Source organism: Salvelinus fontinalis, chromosome 39, assembly GCF_029448725.1.
Source record: "Salvelinus fontinalis isolate EN_2023a chromosome 39, ASM2944872v1, whole genome shotgun sequence".
NCBI lineage: Eukaryota > Metazoa > Chordata > Actinopteri > Salmoniformes > Salmonidae > Salvelinus > Salvelinus fontinalis.
The window spans coordinates 10,785,252-10,805,280 of record NC_074703.1 but is presented as its reverse complement, the minus strand read 5'-3'; the positions used below and the strand labels follow the sequence as shown (position 1 = coordinate 10,805,280).

Here is a 20,029-nt window from a genome sequence, read left to right as displayed (position 1 = left end):
GCCGCGGCTTTTTTGGAGCGATGGGTAACGATGCTTCGTGGGTGACTGTTGTTGATGTGTGCAGAGGGTCCCTGGTTCGCGCGAGGGGACGTAAAGTTATACTGTTACATTGATGCTGTTGACCCGGATCACTGGTTGTTGCGGAAAAGGAGGAGGTCAAAAGGGGGGTGAATGTAACATGTCAAAAGGCTAGCTAGGTAGCGGTGGTGCGCGCAAGCAGTCTTTCAATCGGTGACGTCAATTGCTCTGAGACTTGAAGTAATGGTCCCACTCCCGCGGCTTTTGAGGAGCGATGGGTAACGACGCTTCGTGGGTGACTGTTGTTGATGTGTGCAGAGGGTCCCTGTTTCGCGCCCGGGGCGAGGGGACGGACGTAAAGTTATACTATTACACATGCAAGACAATATCAATGCTGTGTCATTCTATTACGACATGTTTTGGCAATGAATGGAATTTCACCATTGAATATGCTTTCTAAATAGCAACAGATCAATAGTATTTTCTTCCATGTCACTAAGCATTAGTTCAGTAATAAATCAGATAACGAAACATCTGGTTATTTTTATTTTTTACTTGATCAACGGTCAATTTATAGCAGGAATTTAAAAAAGTATAAATTATTGCAAAAACCTAAAGCCGCAGAGAAATTATAACGTTTTTCTGTAGATTAATTTGTCTTGTTGTAATATTGGTTTTGTTTTTTGTCATTTGCTTCAATAAAATAGAGAATAGTGCCAATCAGTTGCGAAGGAGCGAAGAAAACTCTGGGGGCGTGGAACTTGAATCTACTAGTACCAGCCACGCGCGCTGACCGCATATACATTTTAAGAAGTCCTAACAGAAGAGAGGAGTGTTTTTGCCAATAATGCACTATAACGTTGGATGCTGATAAACCACACAGAAGAAGACGAGTGCGAGTTGTTAATTGCTAGCTCTCGGTTGGGGATATATCCATGTTTTCAGCTGATCTGCCGTATGTGAAAGAGAGAGGAGCGGGGCAGACTTTCTGTAAGTATGCAAATAAATACATGGAGGACCGTTTTAATATGTTTGTTCGTCACTTTGTAACACATCATAAAGCGGCAATCAGCAGAGGAAACAATAACGAAGTGATTCCCAGCCACTGTTTCTGTAAAAAGCTGGGGGATGGGTCTGGATAAATGTAACCACTCTAAAATTCATATACATCGCTGTGGATGCAAGGACTGACCATCCATGATATCAAAATTATAGTTTTAACCACGTTTGAGGCTATATAGTCAGTGGCGATTTTAGCATGTAAATGTTGGTGGAGCAAGCAGGTACATTTTTTTTTAATGCATGACAGCAAAGACACAACACTTAACAATACATTAATTGCACTATAACGGTGACAAACGGTGCCCAGGAACTGTTAGGGACTACATAAAGCTATCCCAACAGCAGAGCTTTCTTTTCACCACCATGGATTGAATCCTTACCACTGCCACAACTGCTAACCTCCGGGAAATAGCCCCCCTATGTCCGTTTCAAGCCCTTGGGGTCGGTCTAGACAACGCTGGGCTGTTTGACTTTTTTAGACCCTACAGCCTACATCCTGAGCTAAATTAGGTTTTGAAATGCTGTTAATGATTCGTAAGTGTCCGTAAGACACAGACACACTTTTTTGTTTGGGGGTCGACCTCTGTTTTGACTTATATTGTAAAGAGAGAGAGAGAGAGCCTTGAGCGCAACCGCATAGCCATTTATGAACACACACCCCGCCCCGTTTTCTTGGTTTTGAAACACACACACATCCACTACCGCACACGCACACACACGCGCGCACATGGCTTTTTCCGCAAGTTTTTTTCTCAGGGGCATTGTCACGTTCCTGACCTATTTTTATGTTATTTTGATTATGTTTAGTTGGTCAGGGCGTGAGTTGGGGTGGGCATTGTATGTTGTGTGTGTTTGGTTAGTCTATGGGTGTTGTATGTGTATGGGATAGTGTTTGTTAGGTTGTCTAGTTATGTCTATGGCTGCCTGGATTGGGTCTCAATCAGAGACAGCTGTCATTCATTTGTCTCTGATTGGGAGCCAGATTTAAGGTAGCCATAGGCAGTAGGCTTTTGTGGGTGTTTGTTCCTGTGTCCTCACAGGACAGTTGAAGGTTAGTCTCATTTGTTGTTTTGTAGTTTTGTAGTGTATTGTTTTGCTGTTTTTTCATTAAAAGATGGCTTATTTCCCTCAATCCGCATCTTGGTCCTATCCATGCTCCTCCTCGTTTGAGGAGGAGAACAACATTGACTGCCTTTACAGAAACACCCACCACAACAGGACCAAGCGGATTGAGGAGAGAGAGAAGGAACTACAGCAATGGGGAAAAGAGGAATGGACTTGGGAGGAGATTCTGGACGGAGAAGGACCCTGGGCAGAGCCAGAGGAGTGTCGCCGCTCCAAAGCGGAGCTGGAGGCAGCAAAGGCGGAGAGGAGGTTTTATGAGGCAAAAGCAAGGCAGAGCGGCTGGAAGCCCGAGAGGCTCACCCAGAAATTCCTTGGGGGGAGAGGCTAAAGGGGAGTGTGGCGAAGCCGGGTTGGATACCTGAGCCAACTCCCCGGGCTTGCCGTGGAGTAAGAGGGTGTCGTACTGGTCAGACACCGTGTTATGCGGTAAAGCGCACGGTGTCCCCAGTACGCGTGCTTAGCCCAGTGCGGGCTATTCCACCTTGCCGCACTGGGAGGGCTAGGTTGGGCATCGAGCCGAGTGCCATGAAGCCGGCCCAACGTATCTGGTCTCCAGTACGTCTCCTCGGGCCGGCGTACATGGCACCAGCCTTACAGGTGGTGTCCCCGGTTCGCCTGCATAGCCCAGTGCGGGCTATTCCACCTCGCCGCACTGGCAGGGCTACGGGGACCATTCAACCTGGTAAGGTTGGGGAGGCTCGGTGCTCAAGAGCACGTGTCCTCCTTCACGGTCCGGTTTATCCGGCGCCACCTTCCCACCCCAGCTCAGTACCACCAGTGCCTACACCAGGCTTCCAGTGCATCTCCAGAGTCCTGTTCCTCTTCCACGCACTCTCCCTATGGTGCGTGTCTCCAGCCCAGTGCCTCCAGTTCCGGCACCACGCACCAAGCCTCCTGTGCGTCTCCAGAGCCCTGGACGCACTGTTCCTTCTCCCCGCACTCGCCCTGAGGTGCGTGCCCTCAGCCCGGTACCTCCAGTTCCGGTACCACGCACCAGGCCTAGAGTGCGTCTCAGCCGGCCAGAGTCTGCCGTCTGCCCAGCGGTGCCTGAACGGCCCGTCTGCCCAGCGGTGCCTGAACTGCCCGTCTGCCCAGCGCCGTCTGAGCCATCTGTCTGCTCTGAGCCATCTGTCTGCCCAGCGCCGTCTGAGCCATCTGTCTGCCCAGCGCCGTCTGAGCCATCTGTCTGCCCAGCGCCGTCTGAGCCGTCCGTCTGCCCAGCGCCGTCTGAGCCGTCCGTCTGCCCAGCGCCGTCTGAGCCGTCCGTCTGCCCAGCGCCGTCTGAGCCGTCCGTCTGCCCAGCGCCGTCTGAGCCGTCCGTCTGTCCCGAGCCAGTAGAGCCGTCCGTCTGTCCCGAGCCAGTAGAGCCGTCCGTCTGTCCCGAGCCAGTAGAGCCGTCCGTCTGTCCCGAGCCAGTAGAGCCGTCCGTCTGTCCCGAGCCAGTAGAGCCGTCCGTCTGTCCCGAGCCAGTAGAGCCGTCCGTCTGTCCCGAGCCAGTAGAGCCGTCCGCCAGTCAGGAGCCGCCAGAGACGCCCGCCAGTCAGGAGCCGCCAGAGACGCCCGCCAGTCAGGAGCCGCCAGAGACGCCCGCCAGTCAGGAGCCGCCAGAGACGCCCGCCAGTCAGGAGCCGCCAGAGACGCCCGCCAGTCAGGAGCCGCCAGAGACGCCCGCCAGTCAGGAGCCGCCAGAGACGCCCGCCAGTCAGGAGCCGCCAGAGACGCCCGCCAGTCAGGAGCCGCCAGAGACGCCCGCCAGTCAGGAGCCGCCAGAGACGCCCGCCAGTCAGGAGCCGCCAGAGACGCCCGCCAGTCAGGAGCCGCCAGAGACGCCCGCCAGTCAGGAGCCGCCAGAGACGCCCGCCAGTCAGGAGCCGCCAGAGACGCCCGCCAGTCAGGAGCCGCCAGAGACGCCCGCCAGTCAGGAGCCGCCAGAGACGCCCGCCAGTCAGGAGCCGCCAGAGACGCCCGCCAGTCAGGAGCCGCCAGAGACGCCCGCCAGTCAGGAGCTGCCCTACAGTCAGGAGCTGCCTTACAGTCAGGAGCTGCCTTACAGTCAGGAGCTGCCTTACAGTCAGGAGCTGCCTTACAGTCAGGAGCTGCCTTACAGTCCGGAGCTGCCACTCAGCCCGGACCTGCCGGAGCTGCCACTCAGCCCGGACCTGCCGGAGTCCCTACGCCCGGACCTGCCGGAGTCCCTACGCCCGGACCTGCCGGAGTCCCTACGCCCGGACCTGCCGGAGTCCCTACGCCAGGACCTGCCGGAGTCCCTCAGCCAGGACCTGCCGGAGTCCCTCAGCCAGGACCTGCCGGAGTCCCTCAGCCAGGACCTGCCGGAGTCCCTCAGCCAGGACCTGCCGGAGTCCCTCAGCCAGGACCTGCCGGAGTCCCTCAGCCAGGACCTGCCGGAGTCCCTCAGCCAGGACCTGCCGGAGTCCCTCAGCCAGGACCTGCCGTAGTCCCTCAGCCAGGACCTGCCGGAGTCCCTCAGCCAGGACCTGCCGGAGTCCCTCAGCCAGGACCTGCCCCTTATCCCGGTGCTGCCCCTTATCCCGGTGCTGCCCCTTATCCCGGTGCTGCCCCTTATCCCGGTGCTGCCCCTTATCCCGGTGCTGCCCCTTCATTTAGGTGGGGTTAGTGGGAGGGTGGTCATTGGGAGGGGGATAAAGAAGCGGGGATTGATTATGGTGGGGTGGGGACCTCGTCCACCGCCAGAGCCGCCACCGTGGACAGACGCCCACCCAGACCCTCCCCTAGACTTTGTGCTGGTGCGCCCGGAGTACGCACCTTAAGGGGGGGGTTCTGTCACGTTCCTGACCTATTTTTATGTTATTTTGATTATGTTTAGTTGGTCAGGGCGTGAGTTGGGGTGGGCATTGTATGTTGTGTGTGTTTGGTTAGTCTATGGGTGTTGTATGTGTATGGGATAGTGTTTGTTAGGTTGTCTAGTTATGTCTATGGCTGCCTGGATTGGGTCTCAATCAGAGACAGCTGTCATTCATTTGTCTCTGATTGGGAGCCAGATTTAAGGTAGCCATAGGCAGTAGGCTTTTGTGGGTGTTTGTTCCTGTGTCCTCACAGGACAGTTGAAGGTTAGTCTCATTTGTTGTTTTGTAGTTTTGTAGTGTGTTGTTTTGCTGTTTTTTCATTAAAAGATGGCTTATTTCCCTCAATCCGCATCTTAGTCCTATCCATGCTCCTCCTCGTTTGAGGAGGAGAACAACATTGACTGCCTTTACAGGCATGCTTGGTGATAGAAGGAAAGGACTTATTCCTATCGTTAGAAGGTGAGATACTATTTTAAAACCATTTATTTAATTCAAAATATTTAGTACATACAGTTTATAGCCGTTCATAATTAATGTATTTTACTATGCCTTTCTTACAGATATAGGTCCTGGTTAGCCCTGACCATTATCCGATCGCTAAGACGCTTGCACACTCCCTCAAAGCTCCGTAAAACTTCCCTCCATGGGTAGATAATCCGTCCGGCATGTAAATCCTGGGGTATGAGCACAACTTTAATGAATAAGATGGGTAGAAAAATAATCTGTTTAAGTCATAAGTAAAGGCCTTTCATAAAGAGGCTGTCATGATTGACTGTGGCCCATATTTAACACGCATTGCTTGTTACCTAAGACTATTGTTGTACATTGAATATCCACTAGCAGATTTGTGTAGCATGCATCTCCACTCTGTCATGTTACTGTGGTCTTTTTAAAAGGCAATAAACATGTGTAAAATGTACACTTTTGTTTCACTGTAGATTTGTTTAAGCCCACCTAGAAACACCTGATTTATCCCACAGCATTAATGAATAAGCTGGGTATAAAATTATTCTGTTTATGTCATAAGTAAAGGCCTTTCCTAAAGAGGCTGTCATGATTGACTGTGGCCCATATTTAGCACGTATTGCTTGTTACAGAAGACCCCTGTTGTACATTGAATATCCATTCATCCCTGTTACACCTTTATGTGTTGGCTCTCTATGTCTGTACATAGGGTGAAATGCGGTTTCACTAAAGTTATTATACCCTAAACCTGAAATGACCTTTAGGATCTTTCTTTGGGGTTCTAATCTCCCCGGTGTACATGCACCGAACAACCATAGGCTGGAGCCACCTGGAAGCTCGGTACATGTACATATAAAGACAACTAAATAGGAAACTCAACAGTGTGTTAGGCCTAGAAACATTATTTAGATGGCTGTTTTATTGTTGTTGAAAGCTTGAAATGTACACAATGCGAAGGGCCCTTGTTTCTAACACACACACATACACTCCAGCACACGCACGCACATACACGCGAGCACATGGCTTTTTCCTAAAAAAAATTCTCGCGCTAAGAGTGAACAAACGAGAGTTCATGACGTGGTGAGATTCGGCAGGGTAGCCGTTGTCAATAGAGTTTGTCCCCCACTAACTAGAGAAAGTACGGTATGATTTCACATAGCATCGGGTTGACGTTTTTTTTAGGACTAGCCCCCCGCTATATTTAACTCCTAGGTTATTTGGTTCAAACAAAGGGATTGGTGTGGCTAAACCTTATTACAGCCTAGGATATTCTACAAACTAACCGGGAAATAGACCACCTATGTACGTTTCAAGCCCTTGGGGTTGGGAGTTCTAGACAACGAGGGACTGATTGACTTTTTAAACCCTACAGCCTCTGTTTTAGACCCTAAAACATAAATTATGTTTTGAAATGCTGTTAATGATTCGTAAGTGGCCGTAAGACAAAGACTAGAGAGAGAGAGAGAGAGCCTTGAGCGCTGACGCATGTTTTTTTGTTTTTTTTTAACACACACCCCGCCCCGTTTTCTTTGTTTTGAAACACACATACACTCCAGCACACGCACGCACACACACGCTCGCACATGGCTTTTTCCGAAAGTTTTTTTTCTCAGGGACAGACTGAGCTAAGAGTGAACAAACTAGCGAGTTCAGGACATGGTGAGATTCTGCTTTTAAAACCATTTATTTCATTCAAAATATTTAGTACATACATTTTATAACCGTTCACAATTAAGGTCTTTTACGATGCCTTTCTTACAGATGCAGAGGTCTGGTGTAGCCAACCCCCCCATTATCCGTGTCCAAGTCACCATCTAAATGCCGGGATCTCTTGCAAGGTTCATCAAAACTGCGTAAGTTTTCACTCCAGGGGTAGATCCTACGTTCGGGCCTTTTGGTCGTGACTATGTCTCAAGGACAGCCTAGGCCAGCGCTTTAACTGTTCGCGATTTTGGAAGAGACTGTCCAGCTTATTCATAAGGGTTATGAAAATCGGATAATCCAACCATTTAAAACTAAACACAGGAATAAAAAAGTTTACATCTTTGCATGCTCTGGAAGCTACAGGAGAATTGACAGACTTTGTAGCATTACCAGCATCATAAACTTCACAGGCTAAAATTGTCACTTTGTTGTCAGGGCTATAGTCCATTGAAGCGATTCTTAGAGCCTTCAGATCCGGGCCCCCGAAGACCTGTTCTTCCAACGCATAGCCGGGCACATGTGTACCACTCAGAGCCTGTTCAATTTTACAGAGCGCCAGCCTGATCTTTAGCCATTCTCTCATCCCCAGAGCAGGAGAAAAACTCCCAGGTTTTGCCTGATAAAGGGGTTTGGGTCCACTGTCTGTGAATATCTTTACCGTAGAATCCTCCGGGTGGAATATGTAAGAAATATGGCCATCACTCGTACCCAAAAATCCTTTAAAACATTCTGGAGCTTCACACAGAACTTCTTCAAGGCTTTGGTCACTGGGTTCATGACAAGCCGAGCATAACATCCCGAAAATTGGCATAGGTGGCATTTTTGTTAAATATTCAGGGGGTTATCATGTACAGTCTTAAACAGGGATTGTTCAGGGGCTTTATAAGGCTGCTGCAAAGCCCAATACCCCCTGACATTCGTGTTTCCTAGACAACAACCCCGGAGGGCTATAAGCTATAAAATAGGCCTTACTCTTTGAAATGTTCATTACACACACCCCCACCCAACCCGGCCCCCAACAGGACACTAGACATCAAACAGCATGACAAATTCAAAAACAGCATAAAACTCTTTTACACACTCTAAGCCATGAGAAACAGGATGACCATTCATAGGGGCATAAACCACGCCCCCTTCAAACCAACAGGGGGGGTCAGGACAGGAAACCCAGGGCATGCACACGTCAGCAGGACATAGGGTCATCAATCAATATTTTGACAGCAGGACATAGGGTCATCAATCAATATTTTGACGCGTGACATCTACTTTAATCTCTCTTACCACCACTGCTTACCACTGAGCCTTGTCTGCAGCGAAAGTGTATACAGCCTCATTTACTCCCCGATATGGCTGACTTGCTTAAACTTCTTGCGACTATAGGGGGTGCTGTTTCAAATTAGCATAATTGTCTCTACAGATGAAACGGCTTCCTACTCAATTCTTGATCGTACAATATGCATATTATTACTATTATTGGATAGAAAACACTCTCTAGTTTCTATAGCCGTTGGAATTTTGTCTCTGAGTGGAACAGAACTCATTCTACAGCAATTTCCCTGACATGGAGTCAGATTTCACACATTTTGGATCCTGATCTGGAGTCAGTTTAAAGGCCACTGTGAATGCTATGAGGATACGGACACTGCTTACGTCTTCCCCTGGATGCCTTTACGTGATGACGCTTTGAATGGTATCGATTGCGCAATCACAGCCACTATAAAAGAAAAAAACCTGTAGGTAGGAACTCTTTTCCAGCTGCGCCGGACGCGCGGTGGACACCGCCCTGCTCTTTTTCCAAGCATTAGTGTAGCCAGTAATATTTCTCCGGTCATGTTTTCACCCGTTATAGGTGTTAACAGCATCATAAGGTAGTTAATTTGAACCGTTGTATAGCAATTTATATCCTTTTAGTGCGATTTTGAGGCATTGCTTTGTTGTGCACTTTGACGCGCTGGGCACATTTTGGGCTCCCGGTCGTACGTTAGTGGGCATTTCGACGGACAAGTGGACATCTTTCTACCAAAAGAAGATTAGACCCAAGAAAGGATTCTTTGCCCAAGATTCTGATGGAAGAACAGCTCACAGTAAGAACAATTTATGATGATAAATCGTGTTTCTGTCGAAAAATGTTAAAGCTTACGCCGCCATTTTGTTTTGTATAGCTTCGCTTGGCGCAACCTGTATTGAAAAGTAAGGATAATTAAAAAAATGTAAATCGGCGATTGCATTAAGAACTAATTTGTCTTTCGATTCCTGTCAACCCTGTATTTTTTAGTCAAGTATATGATTAGCTATTGATTAAACTAGATCACTCAAAGATGGCGACCGACATTTCCAGGCTTGTTTTGCTACTATTTTCATTGTATAACCACGTTTTTTTATGGCTAAATATGCACATTTTCGAACAAACTGTATATGTATGTTGTAATATGATGTTACAGGAGTGTCATCTGAAGAATTCTGAGAAGGTTAGTGAAAAAATTAATATATTTTGGCGATGATATGATATCGCTCTCTTTGGCTAGAATCAGTGCTCGGGTAACGTTTGCGTATGTGGTATGCTAATATAACGATTTATTGTGTTTTCGCCGTAAAACACTTAGAAAATCTGAAATGTTGTCTGAATTCACAAGATCTGTGTCTGTCCATTGCTATGTGCTGTGTATTTTTAAGAAATGTTTTATGATGAGTAAATTGGTAATACAGGTTGCTGTCTGTAGTAATTCTAGGAGCTTTGGTGAGATTTGTGATGCTGGCTGCAATGGCAAACTATGATTTATACCTGAAATATGCAAATTTTTCTAACAAAACCTATCCTATACCATAAATATGTTATCAGACTGTCATCTGATGAGGTTTTTTCTTGGTTAGTGGCTATCAATATCTTAGTTTAGCCGAATTGGTGATAGCTACTGGTGTTGAGAAAAAATGGTGGACAAAGAAAAGGGGTGTCTTTTGCTAACATGGTTAGCTAATAGATTTACATATTTTGTCTTCCCTGTAAAACATTTTAAAAATCTGAAATGGTGACTTTATTCACAAGATCTGTATCTTTCATTAGGTGTCTTGGACTTGTGATTTAATGATATTTAGATGCTACTATTTAATTGTGACGCTATGCTAGCGATGCTAATCAGTGTGGGGGGGGGGTGCTCCCGGAGCCGGGGTAGAGGTTTGTTAGAGGTTAAACAAATGTGGTTTCTTGGTTTCTACTGACAATTAAGATGTACAAACTATGGAACAATGAGCAGATAAGAGGCCATCCATAGATTTTATTAAGAAATTTATGAGCGAGCAAAGACAGTCAATATAAATATTTGTTCAGCACTTGAAATGTACAGCAATTCAGATCATGGGCCGTCCTTACACTATTCTCCCTGTACACCAAGTCAGAACCGTAGGATAAATAAAGGGGGCATATAAGCAGATAATAAAAGCTCTTACAATATTCGATGAAGACATTTCACCACCAAGTCATAACAGTGGGCTAAGGACCAAATTATTAGGTTGAGGCACATGGGCTATTAACAGCTTACTACACAACATACACTTAGTATTACTTTCTTAGCCCGTGGTATACATATATCTAGGGGCGCAACTTTGGTTTTTAGAAGTGAGGGGGACATTATTATTATTAGTAGTGATGTGCCAAAATTGTCAGACTCCAGTCACCCAAGTACTAGACTGTTTTCTCTGCTACCGCACGACAAGCGATACCGGAGCGCCAAGTCAAGGACCAAAATGCTCCTCAACTGCTTCTACCCCCAAGCCATTAGACTGCTGAATAATTCCTAAAAATCGCTACTGGACTATTTACATTGACACCCCCCCCTGCCACCCTGTACACTGCTGCTACTCGCTGTTTGTTTGTTACCTATGCATAGTCACTTTGCCCCCACTTACATGTGCAGATTACCTCAACTAGCCTCTACCCCTGCACACTGACTCTGTGCCAGTGCCCCCTGTATATAGCCTCGTTATTGTGTTACTTTTTAATAGTACATTTTATTTTAATCTACTTGGTAAATATTTACTACTTCTTGAACTTCACTGTTGGTTAAGGGCTTTCACGGTAAAGTCTACACTTGTTGTATTCGGCGCATGTGGCAAATAAAATGTTGATTTGATATGACATTTTTGGCCGATACCGATATCCAATATTTTCCTCGCACCCCAAAAAAATTCAATAACCGATATTTTCAAAATAGCGGCCTTTTAAGCATTCTAGTACAGTTAAATAGTTAACACACACACATGGAAGCAGCAGTCTAAGGCACTGCATCTCAGTGCAAGAGGCATCACTACAGTCCCTGGTTCGAATCCAGGCTGTATCACAACCAGCCGTGATAGGGAGTCCCATATGGCGGCACACTATTGGCACAGCGTCGTCTGGGTGTGGCCGGTATAGGCCATCATTGTAAATAAGAATTTGTTCTTAACTGACTTGCCTAGTTTAATATAGGTTACATAAAATAATTTTAAAATAACACAAAACATGTATTATACATACACACACACACACACACATGTAAAAGGTTCTGAACAAACAGAGTAAAAACTCAAACGGACGAAGTGCAAATCAAGTTTAATCACCCGCTGGGTCAAACAGCTGCAAGAGATGAGCACAAATATTTATACACTCCTACTAGGCGGAGTCAACTCCTTGCACATCTAGACAGCCAATAAATCTCTGTTGCTAGTGTGGAACTTGACTGGTTCTTCTCACTGGTGTAGTCATGGCCCTGCCGGATGCTATAACCTTTGTTGGCGTGGAAGGATATGTGTGTGGGATAGGACTTTTTTTTCTCACTTCATCAGTTTACTTGACCTCGGGCTGAATTCCTCGTTCCTCCCTGTCCTACCATTATCAGTGACTAAAACCAGATTATTTTGCTTTGCCTCTCTCCTTAGGAGCCTTGATATTCAACCATAACATTTTTGACAGAATGTAAACTTTCTGCACTCCACTTCTCACTCATTAACTTTCCATACATCACGTTCCTATTACCGCCTTCATTGACCCCAACCTTCCTTAGACATGTAATCAATAAGATATGGTAACCTGAATTTTAAGCTAGAATCCAACAATACACACTGCATATTTATTTATATACTGGGACAGCAGGTAGCCAAGAGTGTTGGGCCAGTAAACAAAAGGTCGCTGGTTTGAATCCCAGAGCCAACTAGATGAAAAAGCTGTCGATGTGCCCTTGAGCAAGGCACTTAACCCTAATTGCTCCTGTAAGTCTCTCTGGATAAGAGCCTCTGCTAAATGACAGCAACAAAAAATATATTCTTGCCATAACTCACTCTAATATATAATTCTTATTATATCTTGTGTAAATTCATCCGGTGTATATACATATAGATTGCATTTAGACCGCTGTTGTATTGGGTCGTATTGGGGTTGTTCATTTGATTCATTACGACATTTTATTATAAAAAATTACTTTGTCCTTTTTTGACATTTTTACTGCATTCTTAGGAGCTAGTAACATAAGCATTTCAGCTACCTTGCCTAAATATTAGGATATAACTTTCTTTTTTAGAAAGCTACATTTTTAATGGGCATGGTCTAATAGATTCAACAAACGAAACACATATCGAAGTAGAGCCTCTTTTTATGAACCAGAAAATCAATAGTTGTATCTGGTTGTTTATTAAAGTTAGCTGAATTAATTGTGATTGTAGTGTACCGCTCTGGTCCAAACTAAGAGGGGCCAATAGCTTGAAACCTAGTGTGAAACGCTGCCCTAGGGAAGTTTGCATAGCTAAGAATGAATAGGCTCCATTGTTATGTTAACCAGTGTGATTCATTCACTTCAAGGTTTGTAGGAGTAAATGAGATGTATAGGACAGCACATAGATGTATAAAATGGCTGAACATTAAAGATAGACCACACTAATGAAAGGGAGAGAACACATGGTCTGCTGACCTGACACTTAGGATAAAGAGACACATGGTCTGCTGACCTGACACTAATGATAAAGAGATTCATAGTCAGCTGCTTCTACACAGAGGTTTATAGGACAGAATCTGCTGATTCCAATAAAGGCAAACAAAACAAAGAGTACATTGACACATTATGCTGACACACTAAAGATAGAGGGATCCATAGTCAGCTGCTTCTAAAAAGAAGGCCTATAGGGCTGAATCTGCTGATTCCAATGGGGGCAAAGTGCATTGACACATTGATGAAAGGAAGAGACACAGAATCTGCTGACACACTAGGATGGAGGGTCCGGCCACCATTGTAGTCTAGCTGAGAGCAGATATGAGCGTTATTGGGCGTGAACAAGTAGGAGGCTTGAACTAAAAGATAATGGTGGTGAAAGACTTAAGAAAAGAAAGGTCATTTGCATAAGGGATGGACATAGTGCTATGTGTGTATAAATATAGGAGCTAAGGCTCTGGGAAATTGTGTGTGTTCCGCGGGGTGTGTTCCGCGGGGACATGCCAGTTGGCTGTACAGTTGTAATAAAGAGCATGTTTGAATTTACAAGTTCTGATAAGCGTTGTATTTGAAATGATTTTCCACGACAGGTTGTGTCTCCGCATCACTTCAAAGCTAGAGACAGTTGTTGTGTGGTCAATCGTATAATAATGATTAGCCTGAGACAAGTTACCTTGTTTTAATCCTGAGAAAGGGCCTTGGATATCAACAATGCCGATATTATATACCAAACAGATGTGGAGGGATCAACACCCTCTCTGATTCCTCTGGAGGGTCAACCTAACCTGAGGTGGAGCTCTAATCCTGCCCAGACTGCTAATTGTGGTGCACAGGCATCTCCTATATGAGCGTGTACTATATTGATGGTGTTAGTTGATTGTGAGCTGCACTCTGACTAACTTTCAACCCATAATGTCTGTACTTGCAGTCACATATCATAAACATGTTGCAGTGAATGTTAGAAAAATCAATAACTTGGTTGATGGATAACCATTGCATAGTTTTCACAATAGTTTCTCTTTTTTTTCCTCCAGAAATGACCTATCACAATTGACCTTTTGAGGATGGTGCCCCATATGCTTGAAATGCTACCCAGTTCAATGTGCTGGGACAGATAGAACTGGCACAACATGGATAACGCCTGTGAAAATGCCAGATCAAGAGAATGGAGCTATGGTGATGGATACAGCCGCCATAATATGGCTCAGTGGGAAAGTGCTCCCCCTGCTGGTGAAAGACAGTACCTCACCCAACAGGAAAAGGAACGCCAGTGGCTGAACCATGAGAAAGAAGCTGCCATACGGGCCCACTCCAACTCCCATAGACAAAACTCTCCAATGGACTTCCGTGGACATGGGGCACAAGAGACCCAGCCGCTGCCTCTGTATCATCAGGACCATCACAGAATGGCTCCGAGTCAGAACATAAGGGATTGGCCAAATCTCTATGGACCCTTGAGAGGCCAGGCAACCTCTAATATAACCTTACACCGCAGTGGAGAGAGAACAGAAACATGGGCTAAGCATGAACCCCACTTCCCCAGCTATGAGTTTTTGCCCCAACTCATTGTTGAAAGAGGGCATGAGGATATAACCCATCACCATAAAGGTGACCGGGATTATATGGTTAGTCGGATAGTGAATCATAATCTCCATTACATTGAAAGCAAATGGCAGATGTTAGATCCCACCCATTCTAATGGACATGCTAGAGGACATTTTAATGAACATTCAAGGGGACATTCTAATTCCTATTACAGGGTTCATTCTACTGAATGCTCAAAGGGAAGTTCTAGGGGTGACTCTAGTGGACGTTCTAGGGGTGACTCTAGTGGACGTTCTAGGGGTGACTCTAGTGGACGTTCTAGGGGTGACTCTAGTGGACGTTCTAGGGGTGACTCTAGTGGACGTTCTAGGGGTGACTCTAGTGAACGTTCTAGGGGTGACTCTAGTGGACGTTCTAGGGGTGACTCTAGTGGACGTTCTAGGGGTGACTCTAGTGGACGTTCTAGGGGTGACTCTAGTGGACGTTCTAGGGGTGGCTCTAGTGGACGTTCTAGGGGTGGCTCTAGTGGACGTTCTAGGGTCCGTTCCAGCAGGTATCCCAGGCTGGACTTCCAGGATAAGCATGTCAACCCTTTTCAAACTATGACCAACAGTTCTCCAGACATTCAGAACGCCAACATCACTCCAACTGTTCCTATGGTCAACAACGAACACAGTGAATCCACATCAGTACATACAACAGGTCCTGCGAGAGATTCTACATCACTTGTGCAGACCTTTACTATGACTGCACAGCAGTGTGTTTTTACGGATTTCCGTTCCACGGGAGGTACAGAATCTGGTGTTGTTGACCTAAAAGCAGCCCAGGTAACAAATGCAGACACCCATGGTATACTAGGACCTAGTGTTCCTTCTCAAGCCATAACTCAACAAACAGATCATCTTCCTGGCAATGCTGCTGTGGTTTCTCACAAACAGACCTCTACCACCCCTGAACAGCAACATGCTCCCTCTCCTTCTCTCACTGAGACACCTCAGGAAAAACCTCCTCATAAACATAAGATCTCACTCAAGGAAATACAGCACCGGCCCCAGAGTGGTTTAAGATCTAAAAATGGACCTGTAAATGGGAATAACTCAACACAAGACCCCTCTCAGTCCCAACATTCCATCACAGAGAAGATGGACGTTTTACAAGCAGGCAAAACACAACTACATCTTAACACCAAAGACTACCAGGTGAGGCCCCCTGAGAGGTTTAGTGCTGAGGACTCAACTATACGGCTGGAGATTAAGTCCACCCCCAGGTACATGACCCTGACGGCAGTTGCCACCGCTCCGCCGCCCCCCGTGGCTATTGTCCCTCCAATGGGTCCACAGCAATCCCCAGAGCCCATGGAGACAGAGAATGCAGGCAATGAGCTGCCATTTAAGATTTTGCAGGCCTGGTCCATCAACGAACAACAGGCAGAAAACCTGTGGGAAAGAGCTAAAGATGATGCAAGTTCTCTATCTGTCCTAAATGAGACGGTTCAAGTTGAGAGTCTTATGGAGTATGATAAGCCTGTAGATGCATCTGCAACAAGTTCAATGGCATCTACAGGAGAGGACACTGATGAGGTCCTTCAAGTCATCACACAGATGGACAAGAGATCACCTTCACCATTTGTCCACACCAACCCTCAGGCAACTGATATTGTATGCATCGGTGGTGCCCAGACAATCGTGGAAGGTAGCTCTAATGTTGCAGATGAGAGAACTCCTGATTTGTCCACAATTGCTGAAGTTCAGTTCAAGTTATGTGCGCTGCAGAGACTGGTTACTTATCTGGAGAGTGCGACAACAGTCACAGAGGCAAAGGATGGTTGTCTAGAGGCCATATTGGAGTTGTATTGGGGCGGGGATACCTCTAACCTGGTAGAAGCTTTAAAAGGTGAAAGGGCTAAGAAAATCATGCAGGATGTGTCTGCCTGGGCCGCAGAGGATGAGAAAGCAGTGGTTTTCTTTGCAGTCAGTGGTATATCACTGGGGGAAGTGGTTGAGACATTTCCCATCCCAGTACATGTTGACACCTCTTCCCAAGTGGGTTACAGGTCATCATGGTTAAATGTCAACGAGAAGCTGAATGACATTGACAAAGATTCTGGAAGAGCTTGGTCTCTGTGGTTCATACCAGATAAAGCAGAGGAGAGTTCCAAAGTGGTTGGGGGTGTCCAGATAGATGACACCTTCTACAGCAAGATGGAGACTGTGGAATTGCCTGCACGACAACCTGTTGTAGCAGAAGCAACAGACTCAGACCTCCCAACAAACACAGACCTCACGATGGACGCAGACCCCCCAACAAACAAAGACCTCCCTACAAACGCAGACTCAAAGACGGAACCCCTTTCCCCAATGATTTTAACCGTCCTCACACCAGAGGATGCTGTGAAACTGCTTGCTGAAACAGAGGCACCAGAGGCAGACCTCAAAACGGTCACAGACCTCACAACAGACTCGGACGACACAGAACCCCTTTCCCCAATGAATTTGACTGTCCTGACATCTGAGGATGCCATGAGACTGTTTTGCCAGATCGAGAATGGTTCTGATCTCCAACTCGCGTCCCCTGAATCCTGCTCTGAAAACAAAGATAAGACACAGACAAAGCAACTAGAGAATATAGAAAGTGGCAGCTTAGATAAGTCCTGCTACTGTCCTTGTATCATTGAAACGGACAATGGGTTTGAAATGGGCCTATGCTCCAGTTGTCAGAGAGAGAAAGGATTGCAGCAGGGCACAAGATGCATAACAATCGCTCACTGCTTTACCATGTCAGATACAAATGATCAGGAGACAAAGGTCCCTAATGACTCTGTGGCGAAGGCGACTGTTGACAATGAATGCAGGGACAAGAAGCAGATGCATTCAACTGAAGAAGAGGGTGATGACAATCAATCCTGTGACAATAAGACACAGGGTGAAATGCAGCAATGTACAGGAGTCATACCGATCACTGACTTTTTTTTCTGGTCAGATACAAGTGAGGATTCAGATCAGGAGACAGAGGAAAGCTATAATGAACAACATGCTCAGATTGAGGCTCATGCTTCTAATGTTAAAAGGACAGAGCCTGAAACGGATGCCAAAGCACCATGTGAGTCATCCCAAGAATGTACGACCCAAAGCAAAGTCAGTCCTGGTTCTGAGAATAGGGAAAGATGGCAAGAGAAGGACCAAGACTGTAGGACGAGTACATTACCACTTCCCAAGGTTGAAAACCCGTCTAAGTTAAGAGCTAACATCATAGCAGACAACTGGTGTTCACCTATAGCGGACTGTGGTTCACCTGTAGAAAAGTATGACAAAGTTGCTTACTTTGTCACCCAATACAAAACCTGCAAGTCAAAGAAAAAAGTACAACAAAAAATGGAAAAGGAGAAGACCCTCCATCCAACGTCATCTGACAGACAAAAGGACAAGAAAAGCCATGGGAGAGCAGAGAGGGGAAGGTCACCATCCCAAACCGCTAAGTACTCTGGGTTGAAGGCAACTGTGGATAATCAATGCAGGGACATGAAGCCACATGCGTCACACAAGAGGAGACATTCAACTGAGAGTGATGAAACTCGATGTAAAGACAAGAAGAGGGGTTCATCAACTGCGAAAGAGTGTGAAGGCTGTCAATCCAGAGACAAGAAGCCACCGAAGAGGAGACATTCAACTGAGAAAGAGAGAGAGGACAATCAAAGTAGGGACAGGATGTCACAGAAGAGGAGAAATTCAACTGAAACTGAAGGCAGGAACTCTGACTCCAAAGAGTTACAGTGCCAGTTGGTGGACAGAGAGAGGGGCAGTGGAAACTCACTCCCGTGCCCTGGGGTGAAAACCCTCCATGTACAGGGATCCTCAACTACCACCGTTCCTCTCAAACTCTTCATAAACATCCCCAAATAGCCTTCCATAATCGCCTCACCCTCAAAACATCATGAAGTCCCCATTGTGCCAAAGACTAAAGCCCAGAACAAAATTAGCAGACACCGTTCCCCTGCAAAGTCAGTGTCTTCTGTTGTCAAAGAGCGGCAGAGGAACGGCATCAAACACAAGCAAAAAATTCAATGCCAAAAAGTCAGATTGAAAAAGCTGTACTTACCCAAACATCTTGTCAGGAAAGGTTCTCCACCAAGCCGGAAGAGAGAGGAAGATTCTCCACCAAGCCGGAAGAGAGTGGAAGGTTCCCCACCAAGCCAGAGGAGAGAGGAAGGTTCTCCACCAAAGCAGAAGAAGGTGGCGGATAGAGGAGAGCCTGGGGGTTTAGGGATTATGGTCTCTAAGAACTCTGACTCGTCCAAGAAACTAAAACCTAAGGCAGAGAGTGACTTGACATCCCAACAGAAGTTGCCAAAGATTCCAAAGGTGTTGAAAAAGAATGAGAAAGGAAAGTTGTCAAAAAGTGAGTGTGAGTACGACTCGCTGCACCCCAAGCCAAAGCTGCCAAGGATTCCGAAGCTTCCGAGGACTCCAGAGGTTTCAAAGGATTGGCATGAGAGAGAGGACAGGAAAGAGACATCTCCCAGTGCTTCACCTGAATCACAAACGCTGGACAAACCTGCAAGAGTGGCACACAAGCCCAAACCTTTTATCAAGCCTGCCAGGCCCAATGGTTACAGCCCAGGTTGTCATGCTTGCCATAATCCGGCCAGGATATCACCGCAACATGGCAAGCGACCTTTTGGGGCAAAAGTCTCTGCAAGGCAGCAGGTGTTCTCAGATTGGGAGAGCAGCTTTGTCCCGACTCCAACCCCCCAGACTCGCAGGCGATCAGGGTGTCCTCCAGAGGAAGTGGAAGGTCAACAGGCCAGTCCCCGTTCCAGCTCGGAGACCAGGATCATCCGACCCATTCTAAAACGCGTCGATGCTCCACCAAAACCCAAGCGGAACATCTTTCCTTTGAATCCGAGGAACGTGCACTACTTCAAGCCCTGTGAATATGAAAATTACGTCATGTTCAACAGGTCTTACACAGATCCAGAAGATGCACAGCGTTCTGATCATGAAGAGGAAGATGTTCCTGTGAACTGCCAGAACACAAAGGAACAGCCCCCCGTTATGGAAGAGAAGCGGCAAGATATAGGGGAGCTGAAGCCTAGACCACGCAGTTTATGTGAAAATCGCTTCAAAAGGAAGTGGGAAATGGCCTGCTGCCATTTTGATGAAGGAGAGCATTGTTCAGGCAAAGCATTGGACGAAGTCTCTCCATCGTGATCCTCCAAAATAATTCAGACACTCAGGTAAGGACACCAATAACAAGCCACTGGCAAAAGAAAATGGCATGTATTCCCTCAAGTTTTTGTGTAATATGTATAGCTAGCGTTGGCATGAAAAACGA

At 46.5% G+C, this 20,029-nt stretch overlaps 1 protein-coding gene across 3 annotated transcripts in view; it reads left to right on the top strand.

Moving 5' to 3' along the window:
• Window positions 1-645: 645 nt before the first annotated feature.
• The window catches only part of LOC129838484 (uncharacterized), a 28,121-nt gene continuing 8,737 nt past the window's right edge, over window positions 646-20,029 (top strand). Inside the window, exons 1-3 of one of the 3 annotated variants that reach the window (XM_055905474.1) lie at window positions 646-1,008; window positions 7,257-7,348; window positions 14,188-19,931. In XM_055905474.1, coding sequence (XP_055761449.1) covers window positions 14,284-18,597 — 4,314 coding nt within the window. In that variant the 5' untranslated portion in view covers window positions 646-1,008; window positions 7,257-7,348; window positions 14,188-14,283 and the 3' untranslated portion in view covers window positions 18,598-19,931. Of the gene's footprint in view, window positions 1,009-7,256; window positions 7,349-14,187; window positions 19,932-20,029 lie in introns of those variants that run through there. The other 2 variants (XM_055905475.1, XM_055905476.1) reach the window with 2 other exon arrangements.